Genomic DNA, 19,110 nt, shown 5'->3' with positions numbered 1-19,110 from the left:
CAGTTTAATTGCCACGTAAGATGCTGAAATTCGGATCCAACGGCTCGGATGGGGTTTTCATGGGGTACGTGCATGATCAACGGTTGTGGTTCAAAATTCCTTTTTTTTTTTTTTATAAGTCAGAAGTCAGAAATGACGGTGTCTCAAATCCACTAGATTTGGATTAGGAGTTAATCTCGTTTGCTTTATTTGATTGTGGTAAGATAATTTTACACCGTCAAAATTGTACATGATTTCCGTTAATAAATTATTCTTCTAAACATAAATCTTACATCACCACTTTTCTTTGTGTTTGGTTCAAAAGTGCCTGTGTCATGTTCATGTATGTGGAGTTTGTGATTTATAACTATTATTACCCTTAGGGTTGTGTATCCGAAACTATTAATCATAACTAGTTAGAAATTATTTTTCAAGGAGTTGAAGTATTATGCTTGTAATGAATAATTGAACATGCCGACACAAGAACATTGCTCCTCGATTTATAATGCAAAATTTTAAAATTACTGATCGAATTTTCTTTTAAATTAGTAGATAAGTTTGATGATAATTTAAAATTTAATAGTTTATAAATATAAAATGAAATGAAAAGATATTTACTTATTTTACTGAATTCCAGAATTGGTTACTATACATATTTTAAATGATTATTATTTTATCTTAAAAATTAGAATAGTAATTTTTTTACTTATAATTTTAAATATTTCTATGAAAATAATTAAAATAAATGGATTTATATTATAATTTTGCATTATAAAAATTATATCCGATAATGATAATAAGAAAGTATTGATCCATTAGGACCAATCTAGTGGTGTAAGTTGAGGTAGCTGGCTTATATGAGCTCCTAGGTTACTAACATGCTTTCTTTTAAAAAAGAAAAAAGAAAATTATCAACGTGTTAATACTAGCTCAGGAATTATTAAATAATGTCTTATATTTATGTCTTGTGAGTGAAAATTAAGTAGTTAAGAAGAAAGATTCACTTAAAAAAATCAATTGTGAGATTAATCATTGATAAAATGGATATGACTATACCCTAGGTTCAAAGCTTCATTTTCATTGTTGTAAAAATAAAGTGTTAAGGATTTTCCAATATAAAAGGTAGTAAAAATAAAAACAATAAATTAGGAGTTTACAAGTTTAAATGCTATATGAAGTAATATTTCAAAAAAAGCTACAAATCATTGAATTGAATCCTTTTATCAAACATATTTATTTTCTCTAGAAAAAAATGAAATATGTTTCATGCCTTTATTGGAGGCAATTGTCATGAAATTTGAAGTGGTTATAACAACCAAGTTAGTTGCATTTTTTGTTTTACGGGCATTGCATCTAGAGAGAAAAAAAGTTATGTATGAATGTAAACGCAAAATTTATATTATCATCTAATTATAAATAACTTTATTAATTTTTATAATAATAATTATCTTAAAAATTATATTAATAATATTTTTTTATTAATTGATAGTGTAAAATGCATGACAGTTAAATTCATGTATTTATATATCTATTGTACTAACACGTGAATATTAATTAATAGATTAATTGTTTTTATTTATGCACTATTTACTTCTTGCTCAACAGTTTCATCAAGGTATTAAGAACTTTTCTTTCTTTCTTGGGCTAAGCTTCATTCATCAAAGGAGTATCATTTTTTTCTCTTTCAATTACGTTTAATTGTTCAAAGTTATTTTATTGAAATTAATTATACTTAACTTTAAAACAAATGGAGTAATGGACTCTAAATATCTTATTTTTCTTGGTTTCTAAACAAACATAGAAAATCTGAATTCTGAACATATATTTTTCAAAATATTGGAATAATTAAAGGAAATGACTTCTAACCCAACAAATTTTTCGAGATAATTTCCTTTTGTCACCGAGACATTGAATAGGAGTAAACAATGAAAAAGAGCTCCGCCATACTTTGATTATAGCTGGGGCCAAAAATTAACGAATTTTTCACCCAATAATACAAAAAAATTAAAAAATTATTCAAATAATACAACAAAAAAATTATATACACCAATGATAAAAATAACTATTTAAGGTAATAAATCAGTTCTTCCCAAACTGATTTTTCACCTTCACTTTTTTTACGTCATGCAAATTGTAAAATTTGTTCCTGAACCAATTTCACAATATATGTTTCTTTTTTCATTTAGTGTTAGTTAAGCTGACGCAAAATAAGAAAAATTACAAAAACCATTACAACTGTTCAATCATTGTTTAACCTTTTACTTTGTAATTTTATTTCATTATAAACTTTGTAATTATAATATATTTTTCATTTTTGTACTTATATTTTATAATTTTAACAAAAAATTGAAATAAAGATTAACAAAATAGGTATGAATGAAAAAAATACTTATGTTTTTAAAAATATTTTTTAAATAAAATAAATAATTGTTTATTTTTTTATAATCTAATATAGGTATTTTACGTAAGTTTGACCGACGTTAAACTCCACAATACAAAAAAAAGAAATATTATTGGAATTAATTTCTAACGTAAAAATGAAAAAAAGAAAGGTGAGAAATTAGTTTGTGGGAAATCAATTTCTTATCTTAAATAGTGATTTGTATCATTTAAGTAAATAATTTTTGGATTGTATTATTTGAGTAATTTTTTTTATTATTATTGGGGGTGAAAATTTCAAAAATTAACTTTATAAAATATACATTTGTCTTCTTCTTAAGGTTAAAAATGCACTTTGTTTGTTCTGTTTTCTGCAAACTGCATAGCTATACTAGCTAGCACATCAATAGGAAAGTCTCAGGCTATTATTAATGCCATTATTTGACATAGCAACTCCATATATTCTTTATATTTTATCTGTCTAAATAAAGTTGGAAGGAAGATTTGAAAAAGAAAAGAACAAACAAATTCATGACTAGCACTTTAAAAAAGGCTCCTTTATGGATTCCCAGGCCGTGTTTAAAGGCGTTTAAAATATTAAATATATCACCTTATTCTTCACTCTTGGGCATCCAATATATGTATTAGATTTTTCTTATTATCGCAAATCTTGATTTAAGCCCTGTTAATTTTTCAACCTATTCGTTATGTACCTTCTGTTATTTTACGTCGAGCCATTTATTCAATTATTTAGTTTTACTATAGTGGTAATTAGTGATTACCATCAAAACATTAGATTGTTAAATATTTGGCCGGCTAATGTTAAGTGATGTATCAGGAATGGTTTAGCATATTTGAATCCAACTAATAATTAATAATTAAACCGAGCTTAAATATATAAACAAATGTTATGTGCAGAATATTTAACAATAGCACTTGAGGCTAGCATATGCTAAATTAGATTGGCTGTAGTTTAATTTGGACTTGAGAATGATAAGGAACACAAACATAGTCTTGCCATTAGCAAGTCCATTGAATCAAAATGGCAAGTTAATATTGGTGAGCACAAAATCTTCCTCAACATCAAGAAGAAAAGGAGTTAAAATACATCAATCACTAAGAACACATTCATCTTGAAAATATGCCAACCCCTGCTTCAATCTGAAATCTGGATTATTGATAGATCCCATGGAAATATCAATCTCAATTAAGTTTTCATCCTCATTCATGTCATTGATTTCTTCTAAGAGCTCCATTAGGCCTTGCTGCTTGAAAATGGAATCTGGCAGGAAATCTGGCAACTTGGTTTGCAATTTTTGCTTAGGATCTTCAATCAAGTCAGGAAAGTGGCTGCTTGGAAGGTTAATTTCAATCAAGGTATCCTCTTCCTCCTCATCCTCATCCTCCTCATAATCATCATCAGAATTCAAGCTTTCAGAAATAATATCCTCATTTTGATTTCCAATGTGATCCATCTCAAAACTTTCCCCCATTATTGAGTCATCACTGCTTTCACTATCTGATGGAAGTGAATAATCTGACTGCATATCTTCTTGCAGCCTATGCTCTTGAACATTGAGCTCAAAAGTTTCATCCATGATAGAAAAATTGCAGCTTTCACTATCAGTTGGAAATGAATAGTCTGAATGTGCTTCCGCTTGCTGTTCAAGATTCTCATCAGGTTCACTTTGTTGGTTTACCTCAGTATGAGTAACTTCTAGTGAAGGGTGTAGCTCCTCTTTCTGCTTCTCATCTTGATACCCTTTTTTCTTTGTCAGTGCGACAAGAAACATGGTAGATAGAAGAGCAATTGGTATTGTAAGAAGGAAAGGGAAGGATTTAGAAATTGAAAAGAAAAAATAAAATGAGACCAGAAGAAGAACAATAATGATTGGTGGGAAAGTGCTGAAATTGGCACACAGCTTGGAACAAATTTGATGCTTATATGCTTTCTCCATCATCACTGACTCAGAATATACTTACTGCTTCAAGGCCAAAAATATATGCAAGAACTGATGAAAGAAGATACTTAGATCTATGCGAAAAACTTCAGTCAAATACCTCAAGTTTTGTTCAATCTGCACTTTTTTGTGTCATAAACTACAGATTGTGACATGGCAAGTTAGAAGAGTTTTCATAAACTAAAAGGGTATTTTGTAGGGTGGGAAGCCAAAGGAACCTTTTAGGAAAAAAGTTGACAATTTCAGCTCTTTCCTCTATGCTCAATTTGTAAATGGTTGCCAAAATGTCAAAAAGGTGGTAGCTAGGGAGGGAAAGTTTTACCTCATCAATGTGACAAGGAAACTCTTATCATCATCACTTCAGCTCCAAACCAAATTGTCTCTAATTCACCATTACCTGAAATGGGTGAGATTTTGTGTTGTCATTGTTGAAAGCTCATCAATTTGCTTGCACTACTGAGCAATCTTATCTGCAACTGCACTACACAACTGATACTACTATTGGTTTCTGACCAGACCTTTTGTTATCATTATTATCCGCAATTGATTCTCTTGGAGGTAGAAAAGCTGTTTTGTTTTGCACCAATATTTACAAACTCGAAGTCTTGAAGTTGCTGAGAGCATGTGCCAAACATATCTGACCACCCACATGGCACTCTATCAGACATTTTTAAACAAATTTAAGTGAGGGAAAACGATAATGTACTTAGGATCTTCATTTTTTCTCTCCTTTATCCCCAACCAAAACTAAGTTATCTATTTTTTTTATTTATAAGAATAAAAAATAAATATCAAGAGATTTACAATAATTTACACATTCTTTTTGATCAATAAAACTAGACTTCATTAATAAAATAAGTTATTTATTTGTGTGTTTGATTTGACATTGAATAATTTAAAATCATTTTTTTACTGGCATTTAAAATCATATTAAATATAAGTTAACATAATTTTAAGTAAATATTAACATAATCACATGTTTTAATTTTATGTTAAAAAGTTTATTTTAAATCTAGAATTGATTGAATTAAAAAAATTTTAGGTAATTTTTATATTAGATTAAAAAATTATATTAGATTTATCTATTGACTTAATTTTAGAATAAAAATATCTAAACATAAATCATTTCATTACAAAATCATTTCTTATAAGAATTAATTTTATTCAAAATTAATTTTACAAATACTCATCCAATTAGAACATCTTTCATTATTTTTATATAAGCAACTTAATTTATTATGTCACTCTAAGCTTAAACAATTCAATTAATTTTCTCCCAATTGAAATTTTTATTAAAAGTTGCTTAACTCATAATTGTTTTTTTTCTTTCTCTTATATTTAATACGAAGTTAAATAACTCACGATCAATAATTACTTATATAAATAATTATCTTTAATTTTAAACAAATCAAAATCACTTATAATACATTAAAATAATATATTTTTTTTAAAATAACTCTCATTATAAACACTCTATGCACTATAAAATATCATCATGCCGAAATTGGCAAAAACAAATTTCTCAAAAGATCACTTCCCCCCCCCTCAAAAGTGTGCAAATATTTTTCCCTGGAATCAAGCACAAGCTGAGCACTTTTATGACTTTTTTTTTCCGACAAGATGTCAACTAATACATAATAAATACCCTTAAAATCAATGACAACCTTTTGCAACAATTAAGGACAGTCAACAACTTTGCTCACGCTACTTTTAGAGAATTGAAAGAACTAAAACAATAATTTTAAATCTTCTTGCAACATTTCCTTAATAATCCTCTTATTTGTTAAATAAGAAAATAAAGAATGCCTATTTTTTTTTATTTAATGCTTCTTAAATAAACTATTGGCAAGATTTATAAAAAGTTATATTTAAAAGAAGATATAGAGCAGTGTCGGAAGTAATGATGACCCATTTTCTATTGTCTGCGGCAAAAGAAACCTTGTAAAAGATCACTTCGTAACATTGTCAGCTACTCTCCATTAGCACCTCCTCTTCCCTGGTCCTTCTCTTTTTCAAGCGAGGTCTGATCCTCCACTGAATCCACAACAATGTCATCAATGACATCGCAACTACTGGTGACTCCACCTTAAGGATGAAACCCCATTCTTTGTTCTCTCTGCAAACTCCACACACACACACACATCATCATCATCCTCGCATCCTCCACCCTTGCTGATTTAGAGGAAGCTTTTGGCTTCAAGGAGAAGATGAGGGAACAAAATGTGCAGCCTATCTTGTCACGTATAAATGTTTGTAAAATGGTCTTTGGTCTTTGTGATTCAGGAAGGGCGGAAGATGCAAGGATGATGTATGAAGTTACAAAGAGGGGAAAATGAGAGACTTTGTGAGAGTGTTGGAGAAGAAGGGGAGGGGGATGTTATGTTGAACCAATACCCAAGATCTTGTCACCCTATTCCATAATAATTGTTTTTATATTTTAGAATATATTTTTGGATTAGTAATATGAAATATCTATTTTGAAATATGAAATATTTATTTTTTCCAAATTTTAGTTCTAATTGTCTTTTTTTTATTTGTAGCCCAACAAATTAAATATTTTTTTTAAAATAAACTTTTTAACTTTTTTTAGCATTGCAATTATTTGTTAAAATCTGCCTTTTGAATTCAATAAAACTTAAAAAAAATCTCACTCAACAAAAGTAAAAGGTAAAACAATACCAGAATTTGTTTAAGGACCTAAATTAATTAACTGGATACGTAAAATTAACGTTAAAGATTATTATCACAGTTGTAATTGGTAATTAAACCTAATAAGCATAACAAATTTATCAGGACATGCAATATGCAATAACACCAAACAATGCCAAAAATAAAATGCAATAACATCAAACAATGCTCAGCACATTGACACACTGAAAGAGAGATTCTCCCGTTTAAAGTAAACAAAATCTTTATCAAAAGTTTGCTTTAGTTCTTATTTATAGCATTCTAAAAATTATTCAATAATTATTTAGATAAAAACTATTTAAATATATTTTTTAATAAAATAAAAAATACATTAAATTATTTTAAAATATATTAGATTGTTATAATCTTTTGTAGAAATGTTAGTATAATAATATATTGTATTGGTTAATAATAATAATAATAAAAAAGATTGATTAGATAAATTTTAAATTGCGTGGATAGACAGTTAGTTTTTCTATAATCACACGTAAACAATCTCTTAATACTAATACTAATAAGTTGCTTAAGGATTGAAAAAAAAATAATAAAAAACTCAAATTAATATTTTTCTAAACATAATTTGTGAATGATATTCTACAACTTCACTATAACTATAACTATTATGATTAAATCACTTTTCATACACATTTTGTCCGGTATATATATATATATATAATTACCATAAGTCATTATCATCATTGCTGCTGGAGGTGGGATCCTTCGTGACCACAATGGTATGTTTTTATGCGGATTTCAAACCAACATTAATTGGTGATAGCTTGATCATTGCTGCAGAGCTGTCGGCGATTATATTTGATTTGAAACTTGCTTGGGCTGAAGGTTATATGTTTCCATCGGGTGACTCAGACTCAAGCAATGCAATATTGCTGCCAGAAGAAGATGAATGTAACAGTCTGCACCCTTAATTAATTGCAATAATTTCGACATGTGGAGGTTTCACAATGTTGCTTGGAATCATGTGCTGAGAGATGCTCACAAACCATCTTTGATGTTAATGTTACGATTTTATAAAAATCGCCTTGGTATGTTTACAGCTTACTACGGTTTTCTTTTAACCATGGCCATTGAAATTTTGGTATTTAAATGGCGACTTTATCCTTGGGTCATACCTCCTTCATTCCTTCACTCCGCCGCAACCTTCACTCCACCGCAACCTTGCCTGTGTAAGTCTCCATAGCCAGGCACAACTTTGTTGTTCTTCACGTCCACATTCGTGCCGTAAGTACATTGTTTTGATGCGCAAGTTTGTTGTTGTTTTTGTCCTCAATAAGCCTCTGTTTTGATTGATGCATGCTTGGTGTTTATGATAATATGAATTTGTTGTCCTTGAGAGTTGTGTTTATTTAAATCCTAATTTTATTTAGTTGTAACTTGAAATCCCTTTTAGGGCTTTTTTCATGGTTTCCAACCTTAATGCAGAAAATTCTCCAATAGATAAATTATAAATAGGTAGTTCAAAACTGCGAGCTAAAATATTAGGCCTCGGAATTGTTAAATATTTTGTGGAGAACTTGAAAGAAGAGTATCTAGTGTTCATAGCTGAAATAATCCCCTTCCTCGATGAACTGGTTGAGGATGTAGAGCTTTCAATTAAATCTCTTGCTTAGGAAATTCTGCAGGATATGAAATCTGTGACTGGGGAAAGCCTTTGCCAATACCTATGACACATAGATTAGGAGAGCGGTATTCATGGTTTTGTGACATGAGCAAAGAGCTAAAGATGTGTAATCAAACAAAAAATATAATTGATAGGCCAGTGTAAATTGTGGTTACTCAAGCAAGGAGGTTGTTGGTATATTATAGATTTGTATGCATTGAAGTTTGTAGGTTATGTATGCATATTCTATGTTAGCTTAATTTGTTCTGAATGGCAGGGGCATAATATATCGGGGAAGGATCACCGTGTTCTTTTTTCCATAAATATCAACATAGAGACTTCTGTTGGTTTACTTGAAATTTTTTAAAAGCCATATTTTTCATTCCTTTGTCTGTATATATTTATTTATTATTTATTGATGATGGTTTGATTCCATCTTTCTATGTTTGTAAGATATAAAGCCATTTATGTGCCTTCACTTAATACCTTATGCTTTTAGGAGAATTGGTTCTTGGTATGATATCAAAGCCTCTATGACCAAGTAGTGAGGAGTTTGATCATTGTTGCTCCCATTCTTCTTAAAACAATGTTTAGTTTTCAGCACAAGGTATATGGTTGACCTGTGCAAGAAGAGTACGTGGAGGAATTTAAAAAATTAAAAAGCGGTTCTAAAGAGAAGAGTACGTGGAGGAATTTTGAGGAAACATACCTTATTTAATTTGTCAGAGGAAAAAGAAATAAGAAACAATTTATTCTCATACAAGCAAATATAATCATTTATAAGCTCGTTTGTTTAAGTTAATCATAATTAATTAAGTTTGTTTAAACATTTCAAGTATTTCTCCTCCATTTCTAATTCTTCTAAACATAAACGGAATGTAAGAAAATAATGTTCAGAAATTAAACAAAGGAAAGTAAAAGAGTAAAAGGAGATTTTTACCTCTTTATTTTCTTATTTCACCCACCCACCCGCACTACCCCCCTGTAATTTCCCACTAACGAAACAATATAAAAGTCTAGGTCGATCCTTTACGTGTGTTGGCGAAGAAAAATCAGATTACGCTGCTTTTTTTCGATAATTCTAAACAGAGGCCCACTCATGCATGCACATATTCCAAGTTGTTTGCTTTTACTATTCGTCTATTCGTCGTAACTCGTATGTCACATTGGGAACGAAAGCTATTTTTTGGACAAAGCTTTTAAGTTTCTATTCTAATCCTGTCGTAAAGAGCAGGACCTGACGACTATAGTAACTTGCAAGTTATATGGCCTTTATTTTGAAAAATAATAATCTAAAATCATGTATACGTTTTACTAAAAGAGATAGATATATATGAAAACATGCATTCATGACAAAGTGAGACCAATTCTCTCAACATTTTTTTTTTACATGTGAAATCGTATCAACTTAAGATCATAAATAGAAAAAAATTATACATATATACCATATGATCATAAATCAAACCCTAGTTGGTATTATTTTATTTTTAATTTATCAAAAAATGACTTCTCTCTTCCAAATAGATCAGTGCATATTTAAGATTTTTTTTTCAAGTCCGAAACCTCTCTAATGAATCCTGATTGATCTTAGGTATATAATAAATCAAATTGTCTAGAAACAACTTGGTACCAATACATGATTAAAAATAAATAAAAAAAACCTCTTCTTGTCCTTTGTGAATTTTAATATTTGAGTTGACACGATTTTTTAATTATGTTTTGGTCCACGGTTGTTGGTCCGCATTGGCGGCAGGACCACATTATTAAGGTCATGGGCCCCTCAATTTAAAAATTCACAAGTAGTTTATTTTAAGTAAAATATCATATGGTCCCGGGTAACGTACGGCAATGTGAGAGGCACCTTGTTTTATACATATGCATGGTGTGTGAGTGTGGTGGATTCATAAGAAGGGGAAGAAATATATGGCTGAAACTGCAGTGTCCCTTCTATTCGACCATTTGGTGAAGTTACTGAGTGAGGAAACAACAATCTTAAAAAATGTGCACAAGGAGGTTGAGGGCATCAAGGATCAGCTAAGCCTAATAAACTCTTACATAAGGGATGCAGAAAAGAAGCAGCAGAAAGATGCTGTCAAAGAATGGTTGAATTCATTGAGGAATGTGGCGTTTCGCATGGAGGATGTGGTTGATCACTATTTGCTCAAAGTGGCAGAGCGTGGTCAAAGAGATGGGGCTTTTGGTGTAGTTACTGAAGTCAAGGAGAAGTTCAAAACTGTAACACATCGTCATGATATTGCATCTGAGATTAAACATGTAAGAGAAACTCTAGATAGTCTCTGCAGTCTCAGAAAAGGCTTGGGACTCCAACTATCTGCTAGTGCTCCTAATCATGCAACTCTAAGGTCCTACACGTCTAAACTATTTTTTTCATCTTCTATTTCATTTCTCGTTTTCATTTTCTAGTTTTACTTTTAATTAAGAAAAAATTCAAATTATGCATTGTCAATATGTAATTTTTAAAATAAAACATGTTTGAAAAAAAATGAAACAAATTATTTTTAACTTATTTTCAAAATCAAGAAAAAAAATTCTGTAAATTTAATTTAGTTTTAGAAAAAAACCACACTTCCTACATTTGAAAATGAATCATTTCCATTGCCACACCACTACCACCACCACTAGATGCACCTTATAGAATGTGAGAGCAATTGTTCATACAAGGTTTTTATTTTTATCTGTATGCGTAATAAAAAATTTGTTTTCATAAAAATTAGATGTTATCTTCACATGATAATTTTTTTTTGTCTAGAATGAATGTAAAAAATATAAAAAAAAAATAAAAGAATAGAATAAATTGATACTAATTTTATTACTTTATCCTTTTAATTTTGGTGGTAGTATTGAGAATGAAAAAAATCATAAAACATTTTGAAAGTATAAAAATATTATAAGTTATTTGTGATTCCACTAACAAAAATTTATGGATTTACTATTGACACCACCATCGACAATGCTAACTACCATCACCACTATCATCAACATAGGCACTATTATTATCGTTGATGTTATTATTGTTGTCACCATTATTGTTATCGTTATCTACACCGCTAGCATAATTATCATCATGTCACTGACATTATTATCATCCTCGTCACCACATTTAATATTTGGCTCCACCATGATGTCATTGTCATAATCATTATCACTACAACCACCACATAAAAATACTTTTAAACTAATTTTAATAAGATAAAAAATTTTTAAAATAAATTTATTTTGAAACAAAAAATTGAAGAAAAAACTAAAATTAAATTTTGGAAACTAAAAGATTTTTTTTTAAAAAAAAATTGAAACTCAAAATTAAAAACCACCCCAAATAGGACCATAAAGATCATAACACAATTATTTATAATTAATAACAATAAAAAACTATTTTACGTTGTAGCTATTACACTGTCTATAATTAATAGTGAAAAAAGACAAGGGTTTCTCTAAAGTTAATGAGCCCTTTATTTTTAAGAGTATCAATCAATTTAATCTCTAAATTTATAAAATATTGTTTTAGTTTTTAAAGCTACAAAATTATAGTTATTTTAGTTTTTGTTACTATAATTTTAGGAATTAAAATAACTATAGTTTAATAATGTTAGGTATAAATACAAGCGCCATTATTCAGCAAAAACTTAAATATAAGCGCCATTAAACAATTGAAGGATTAAAATAATATTCTATTATTTTAAGATCTAAACTGATTAGGGTGTTCAGGTGTGTTTGGTTTATATTTTCATTTTCTGTTTTTATTTTGTGTTTTTATTTTCTGAAAACTATTTTCATTTTTAAAAGATTAAAATTCTGAAAACATGTTTGGTTTGACTTTTTGTTTTTTGCTTTCAAGAAATAAAAATACTGAAAATGCGTTTTCAACAGGAAATGTATTTTTAGATTTACTTAAAATTACATTCTTTGTCGCCGCATTTTCATTTTACCTAAAATGAGGTTCCTGATTTCAACTGAAAATGAGATTGTATTGTTTCTAGCTTTTGGTTCGTTTGAAAAAATATCTTCACTGAAAATGAAAACAGAAATCCAACCAAATACATTTCCATCACCATTTTCTATTTCTAGTAAAAATGAAAACAGAAAAATAACCAAACCAAATATTCTCTTATAATAAAAACTTTAGCCGTTTTTTTTATATAGAAAATAAGCTGTTTCCAAAATAAGGTGGATGTTTGGGATCCTAGCTTAAATTTAGAAAAAGAAACTTTTTTCTTTAATTTTTTTTTATACTAATTTTAGAGGCTTGATGTATTACTATTCAGGTTAGATGCTTATTTTGTCGAGGAATCTCAACTTGTTGGTATTGATCGTAAGAAGCGAGAGCTCACAAATTGGCTAACAGAAAAGGAGGGTCCAGTGAAGGTGGTGGTTGGCCCAGGAGGGATAGGTAATATACATATTACTCCCTAGGGAATAGAAATTGGAGTAATTTTCTTCCAACTTCTATTTCCTATAAATTATTAATAAGCGTTTATTTTGTTTTATGAAATAAATTGAAAATTATTAATCAAAGAACAAAATTAAAACATGCAATTAATCATCCATTGTATGTTAGTTAGTAGGAGACTCTTCCAACTTAATCTTGAGTTTTCCTTAACAATACTTGCCTTAAATTTTGGTAGAGATACTTTATAATTAATCTTTATAAATGGTCTTACAACTACTTTAACATGCAGCAGAGAGCAAGAGAGTTCATCATTTTTAATTATTGTACTCCATTGTATTCAAATAAATAGATACCTAATGATATAATCAACAACAGGATGATGATAAAAGTGATAGTGGTTTTTTTTTAATTAAGTGGTTTATGGTTTAAATTTTGGTTAATTCTAAGATATTAAATAAATTATGTTGAGAGAAAAATACTCATCTTATTTACACTTACAATCTCTCACAAATATTAATCATTACTTTTAGTGAAATTTTTTTTATATCAATATCATGATCAACAAAAAATTAACAAATAAAGATATATTAAGAGGGCTTAACTTAGTTGATTGAAGAAAGTGTGTAGATTGTTATAAACTTTCTAATATATGTCTTTGATTTCCATAAATAAAAAAACAAAAATAACAATACATTTATTTAACGAGAGAATTTATATTTCATTCCTATCGTATGTAAAATTCTCTTGAATCAATGATAATTATAAATTATAGGTGAGATTAATCTTATATTCTCTTAAGTTAGCTATAACAACACATTTCTAGTAGGTTGATGGATACTGGAATCTTGACCCAGCAGAAAAAAAAACGAAGACACATAAAGATATGGTTCAATTTCAAAGAAAAGAAATCTTATATTCACATAACAAAATCTTACAACATACTAGTATTTTACCGCAAAGGAAATGAATGAAAAGATAAGAGAGGAAAATGAAAAATAAATGTGTGATGTAATAGAAAGAAAAATATTTAAAAAAAGTTGTAAAAAGTATTACAAGAATTTCTCGTCAAATTAATATATCTTTTTTTATAGAAGTAAATATGCTATTAGATACATTGAACAAGACTTTATAATAAAAAAAAATTGAACAAGACTAATTTCATCTCTAATGAACATACAATATAATAACATGTTAATAATTTTATTTTGGGAAATAGTTAATTAGCATGTGATTTTTTAAAAAAATTGTAGAATTTGAGCTACAAAATCGAATAAGTGTGTTTTCAAATAGACTAAATTATTATTTTTGTTCTTTAATTTATTTCTTTAGGTTCCATTTAATCCTTTAAAATTGATTCAATTGGTTTTATCATCTAAATTGGGTTGACGATATTAGAAAATATTCACATCTCATCATCCTACTTTGTGGAAGTTTAAAATGATCACTTAGTGATTTACTTTTTATTTCCCTAGGCTTACTTAAAGCACCCCAAAATAAGGGTGACTATAAGGACTTATCCGGATCATTTAACACACGACTTGTGAAATTTGTATTTTCACCTATCCAATAAGTCTGGTTTGTGAAATTAAATGGATTACATTTTTTATTTTGGGTCCAGCCCATGGTTAAAATGATCGGCCTGTAAACCTATTAAAAAAAACTTTAAAAATTCATTTTTTTGAAAAGGTACATTTGTCAAATAAAAGAAATTGGGATTTCTTTTTTCTTTAAGCCAAGGTAGAGAATAAGAATACATTAAAAAATAAATATAATTATAAACATTCAATTAAATATTAAATATTTAACTCTAAAATATCAAACATTTGCAAGACTACCTAATAAAAAAATATAAATATAAATATTAAACATTCAATGTAAATAAAACATCAAATATTTTGAAGACTAATATATACCTAATAACAAAACATCAAAGTTTTAAAACATCATATACTTAAGTGTGAAGTGATTAAAGTTAAAAATATTTTTTTTATTACACACATAGTTCACGAGCTTCATAGGTTAAGTCAATAAATTTTATGAGTTTCATAGGTGGGCCCATAAATCTTTTGCAATTAGATGGACTCCAAAATTTTAGACCCATAATCCACACGGACCACGGACTTTGCGGACCAATCCGCATACTCAATTCCATATACTCACCCTTATCCCAAAATTAACAAAACAAAAAACCCTAAAAATATGCAAAACAAAAACCTACCTCACGATGCTACATTAGATCGTTATGCATTGGAATGCTAATAAATTGAACCAATTTGAATGTATAGTTTGAGACCTGATTCGACAAATAACTTGTTAAACTTGAGTTAAAAGTTAAACTTGTTAAATAAATGAATTGGACTCAAACAATATATAACTCAAATCAATTGGTTCATAAATCAACTTGATCTATATCTATCTTTACTATCAATTTATGTATATAGTAAATATTTTAGATGCTTAAATTGACAGTTATTTTAAATTAATATAATATTAACTTTTTGAATTGAATGAATAAATAAAAGCATGTGAAATAATTATACATATTAAATAATATATTTTATATTGTTAAATTGTTATAATTTTTTAATTATTTCCATATTTAATTTATTTATACATAAATAAATAAATAATAATATATAAAATAATTATAATTTTAAATCAAGTTGAATTAACTAGCTGAATCAAATTATTCACGAACTTAAATTTAATCGAGTTCAAACCAAAAGATAAAATTCATATTAAATTTAAGTCAAACTTCGAATTAAGTGAATTCTTATCAAGTCTTGAGTCAAATTCTACTCATTTCCAGCCTCCAATCCTAGTTATGTCTGCATGTATACACAAAAGTAAATCAGAGTGTGAAGATTTCTTCTTTTTCTTTTTTTCTTTTTTATCAGAAGAGTGTGAAAAATTCTGTTCATATATAGTTCAATAACATTTCGAATAATGTTTATCAAGGTAAAACGGCAATTGTGAAGAATGTGTACAACATGCAAGAGCAGGTAAGCCTTCAGAAGAAGGGAACAAGCTATTTCGAGTTTTGTGCATGGATAACCATGTCTGGGCCTCAAGTTGATGATCATAATATGCTGATAATAAGGCAGATTATAGAAAATATACTCGAGAAGGACCCCGGTGCATCAGCTACATTGCAGAAGGAAACAACAGCTATACACTCTCTTATAAGAAAAGTAAGAGAATACTTAAAAGATAAGAGGTACCTCATTGTGTTTGATGATGTGCATAGTTCAAAATTTTGGAATGTTATCAAGCATGCCCTAACTCCAAACAGAAGCAAAAGCAGTAAGGTTATTATCACTACACGAGATGAAAATGTTGCAAAATTTATTGGAAGTGATGATGTATATAAAGTAGAACCTCTGTCTCAAAGTGATGCTTTGAAGCTCTTTTGTCACAAGGTATTTCAATCTGAGAAAGTAGAAAACCCTGAATTGAATGCTTTGTCCCAAGAGTTTGTGGAGAAAAGTGATGGGGTGCCAGTGGCTATTGTGACTTTTGCTGGTCTCCTAGCAACAACGAGTAAAACTACCACTAAATGGAGAATGGTACTCAACAAACTCGACTCACTATTACAAAGAAACTCTCTTTTTGACAGTATGAAAGAAGTGATGTTAGAAAGTTACCATGATCTTCCTTCCCACCTCAAGAGGTGTTTCTTGTACTTTGGCATTTTCCCTGAGGGCTACTCCATTAGTTGCATGAGACTCGTTCGTTTGTGGGTAGCTGAGGGTTTTGTAGAGAAAAGAGATGATACATCAATGGAGGAATTGGCAAAAGAATACTTAACTGAGCTTATCCGTAGATGCTTGGTTCATCTTTCAAGGGTCGATTTTGATGGAAGACCCAAAAGTTGTCACGTGTATGACCTCATGCATAAGTTAATAGCCAGGATTTGTGAGGAGCAAATGTTTTGTCAAGTAATGAAAGATAAAACCGCACCATCATCATCTAACTCCAACTTGGATTCATCACTTCCTAGACGCTTATCAATAATAAAAAGCTGGGATGCTGCTGCCATGAAAAGAGCTGAAAAGTGGGAGAAGGTTCGGTCTTGTTTTGTTTTTGATGATGCCAAGAAGTGGCTGGTGACAAAAGAATTATTCTCAAGTTTTGAGCTTTTGAGTCAATTAGACTTGTCTAATGCACGCCTTGATAATCTTCCTAAAAAAGTTGGGAATCTATTCAACTTGAAATACTTGAGCCTGAGGAACACCAACATCAAGTCAATTCCAGAATCCATTGGCAACCTAGAGAGGTTGCAAACTCTAGACCTAAAGCGAACTCAAGTGGATGTACTACCAAAGAAGATTAAGAACCTTGTCAAGTTGCGTCATCTCCTTGCTTATTTTATATATAATCAAAATTCCGGTTTGGACCGCTTACAAGGAGTGAAGGTAAATGAAGGGCTTAAAAATCTAACATCATTGCAGAAACTTTCTTTTTTGGATGCAAGTGATGGTAGCGTAATAGAGGAACTGAAACAACTAGAGAAATTAAGGAAGCTGGGGATTATAAAGCTAAGAGAAGAATATGGTGAAGAATTATGCAAGGTTATTGAGAAAATGGATCATCTATGTTCCTTAAGCATTGGGGCTATGGGAAATGATGATGGCAATCATGGCATGCTTCAGTTGAAATCTATAAGGAATCCTCCATCGTCCCTTCAACGCCTTTACCTATATGGGCGTTTAGAAAGGCTTCCAAGTTGGATATCAAAAGTTCCAAATCTTATCAGATTATGCTTGAGGTGGTCTATTCTAAAGGAAGATCCATTGCCTTACCTTAAAGACTTGTCAGAATTGTCGTACCTTGAGTTCTATGATGCTTATGGTGGTGATGAGTTGCATTTCAAGAATGGATGGTTGAAGAGACTAAAGGTTTTGTGCCTTGAGTCCTTGCCAAAGTTGAAGACCATAAAGATTGATGAAGGAGCAATTCCTCTTCTTGCAGAGTTGAAGATAGGGAAATGCCATGAAATGGTGAAGGTTCCCAGAGATATACAGAACTTGACAAGTCTTCAAAAGCTTTATCTCTATGATATGCATGAACAATATATTAATCGAATGGTTGATACTCAAAGTGAAGACTACAAGATTATTAACAAAATACCTCTTGTGGAATACTCCAAAGATGACCATTTTTCATTATACTGATCTTGAAAGATGAACTTGGTTGTAACCGGTAAGTCCTGAAACACAATTTAATTGTTGTTGTATGTCTTTTTATTGTTGGATTAATCACCATTTTATACTATCATGAACTGAACTGGGATATTAAACCAATTTGTCATGTTTATTAATTTGTGAAGAAGTCCAATGCCTATATTTAGAATGCAATTTCTATGCCTATTTTGGAAAATAAATTCAAACAAATCTCACTTAATTACCTTTTTTTAAACAAAATAAAGGTAGATCTAAAAAGTAGCCAGTGAAAGATTTTAGAATTGACAGTATTTTCTTATAATTTTGCTTTAATGTTCTGTAGGTGGGAATAATGACTTGACCTTTCAATCTAGAAAAAAAATGGTAAGCTAGCATCATAATAGGATTGTGTTTCAATGAGATTATATATGATTTAATTTTAAACATTTATGTTTATATGATATACTTAATTTGTGTTTTAATCAAATTTTAGGGGATACTTTCTCTGCAAAAGTGGTAGCTGGAAAATTTCTCTAAAGGTTCTTTATGTGCTTGCGAGGGGCATGCATGTCCTCTTGAGCCTAAACCAAATCCGCATGTGTTGTCAATTTGCCATGTTTTATTTCATTAGTTCGAATAATGTATTGATCCGGTCATTCTTTTTTTTAGGCTCTAAAGAATGACTCATTTTCAAGCTCTTAATTTGTTACACACTTGACATTTACTTATTGAACTAGAACTTGCATGATATGTGTGCTGCATGGCTGAATTTTGGAGGAGAATATTCTTTTGTATAAATAAAAACTAAAAAGTATATTGATATCTTTATATTATTGAAAAATGTTATTATATCGGTTAAATTTTTTAACAGAAAGATCTTAATTCGGTATATTACTATAGAATATATATATAAAG

At 29.5% G+C, this 19,110-nt stretch overlaps 2 protein-coding genes and 1 long non-coding RNA gene across 3 annotated transcripts; 2 read left to right on the top strand and 1 right to left on the bottom strand.

Moving 5' to 3' along the window:
- Positions 1-3,317: 3,317 nt before the first annotated feature.
- Positions 3,318-4,946, bottom strand: LOC100811551 (uncharacterized). Its single transcript, NM_001317453.2, has one exon. It carries the CDS (start codon positions 4,317-4,319, stop codon positions 3,468-3,470), a length of 852 nt encoding a protein of 283 aa, NP_001304382.2. The 5' UTR covers positions 4,320-4,946; the 3' UTR covers positions 3,318-3,467.
- A 2,831-nt stretch (positions 4,947-7,777) lies between these two features.
- Positions 7,778-9,145, top strand: LOC121175248 (uncharacterized). Its single transcript, XR_005892466.1, has 2 exons — positions 7,778-8,246; positions 8,903-9,145. It is a non-coding gene; the product is annotated as an uncharacterized lncRNA (long non-coding RNA).
- A 1,328-nt stretch (positions 9,146-10,473) lies between these two features.
- Positions 10,474-18,943, top strand: LOC100782327 (disease resistance protein RPM1). The gene is made up of 5 exons (XM_003530749.4): positions 10,474-10,988; positions 12,909-13,033; positions 15,992-18,235; positions 18,539-18,579; positions 18,689-18,943. The coding sequence occupies exons 1-3, from the start codon at positions 10,549-10,551 to the stop codon at positions 18,205-18,207; spliced, it is 2,781 nt and encodes a 926-aa protein (XP_003530797.1). The 5' UTR covers positions 10,474-10,548; the 3' UTR covers positions 18,208-18,235; positions 18,539-18,579; positions 18,689-18,943.
- Positions 18,944-19,110: the final 167 nt, after the last annotated feature.

Source organism: Glycine max, chromosome 8 (genome assembly GCF_000004515.6).
Source record: "Glycine max cultivar Williams 82 chromosome 8, Glycine_max_v4.0, whole genome shotgun sequence".
Classification (NCBI taxonomy): Eukaryota; Viridiplantae; Streptophyta; class Magnoliopsida; order Fabales; family Fabaceae; genus Glycine; species Glycine max.
This window is presented reverse-complemented; position numbering and strand designations above follow the sequence as displayed.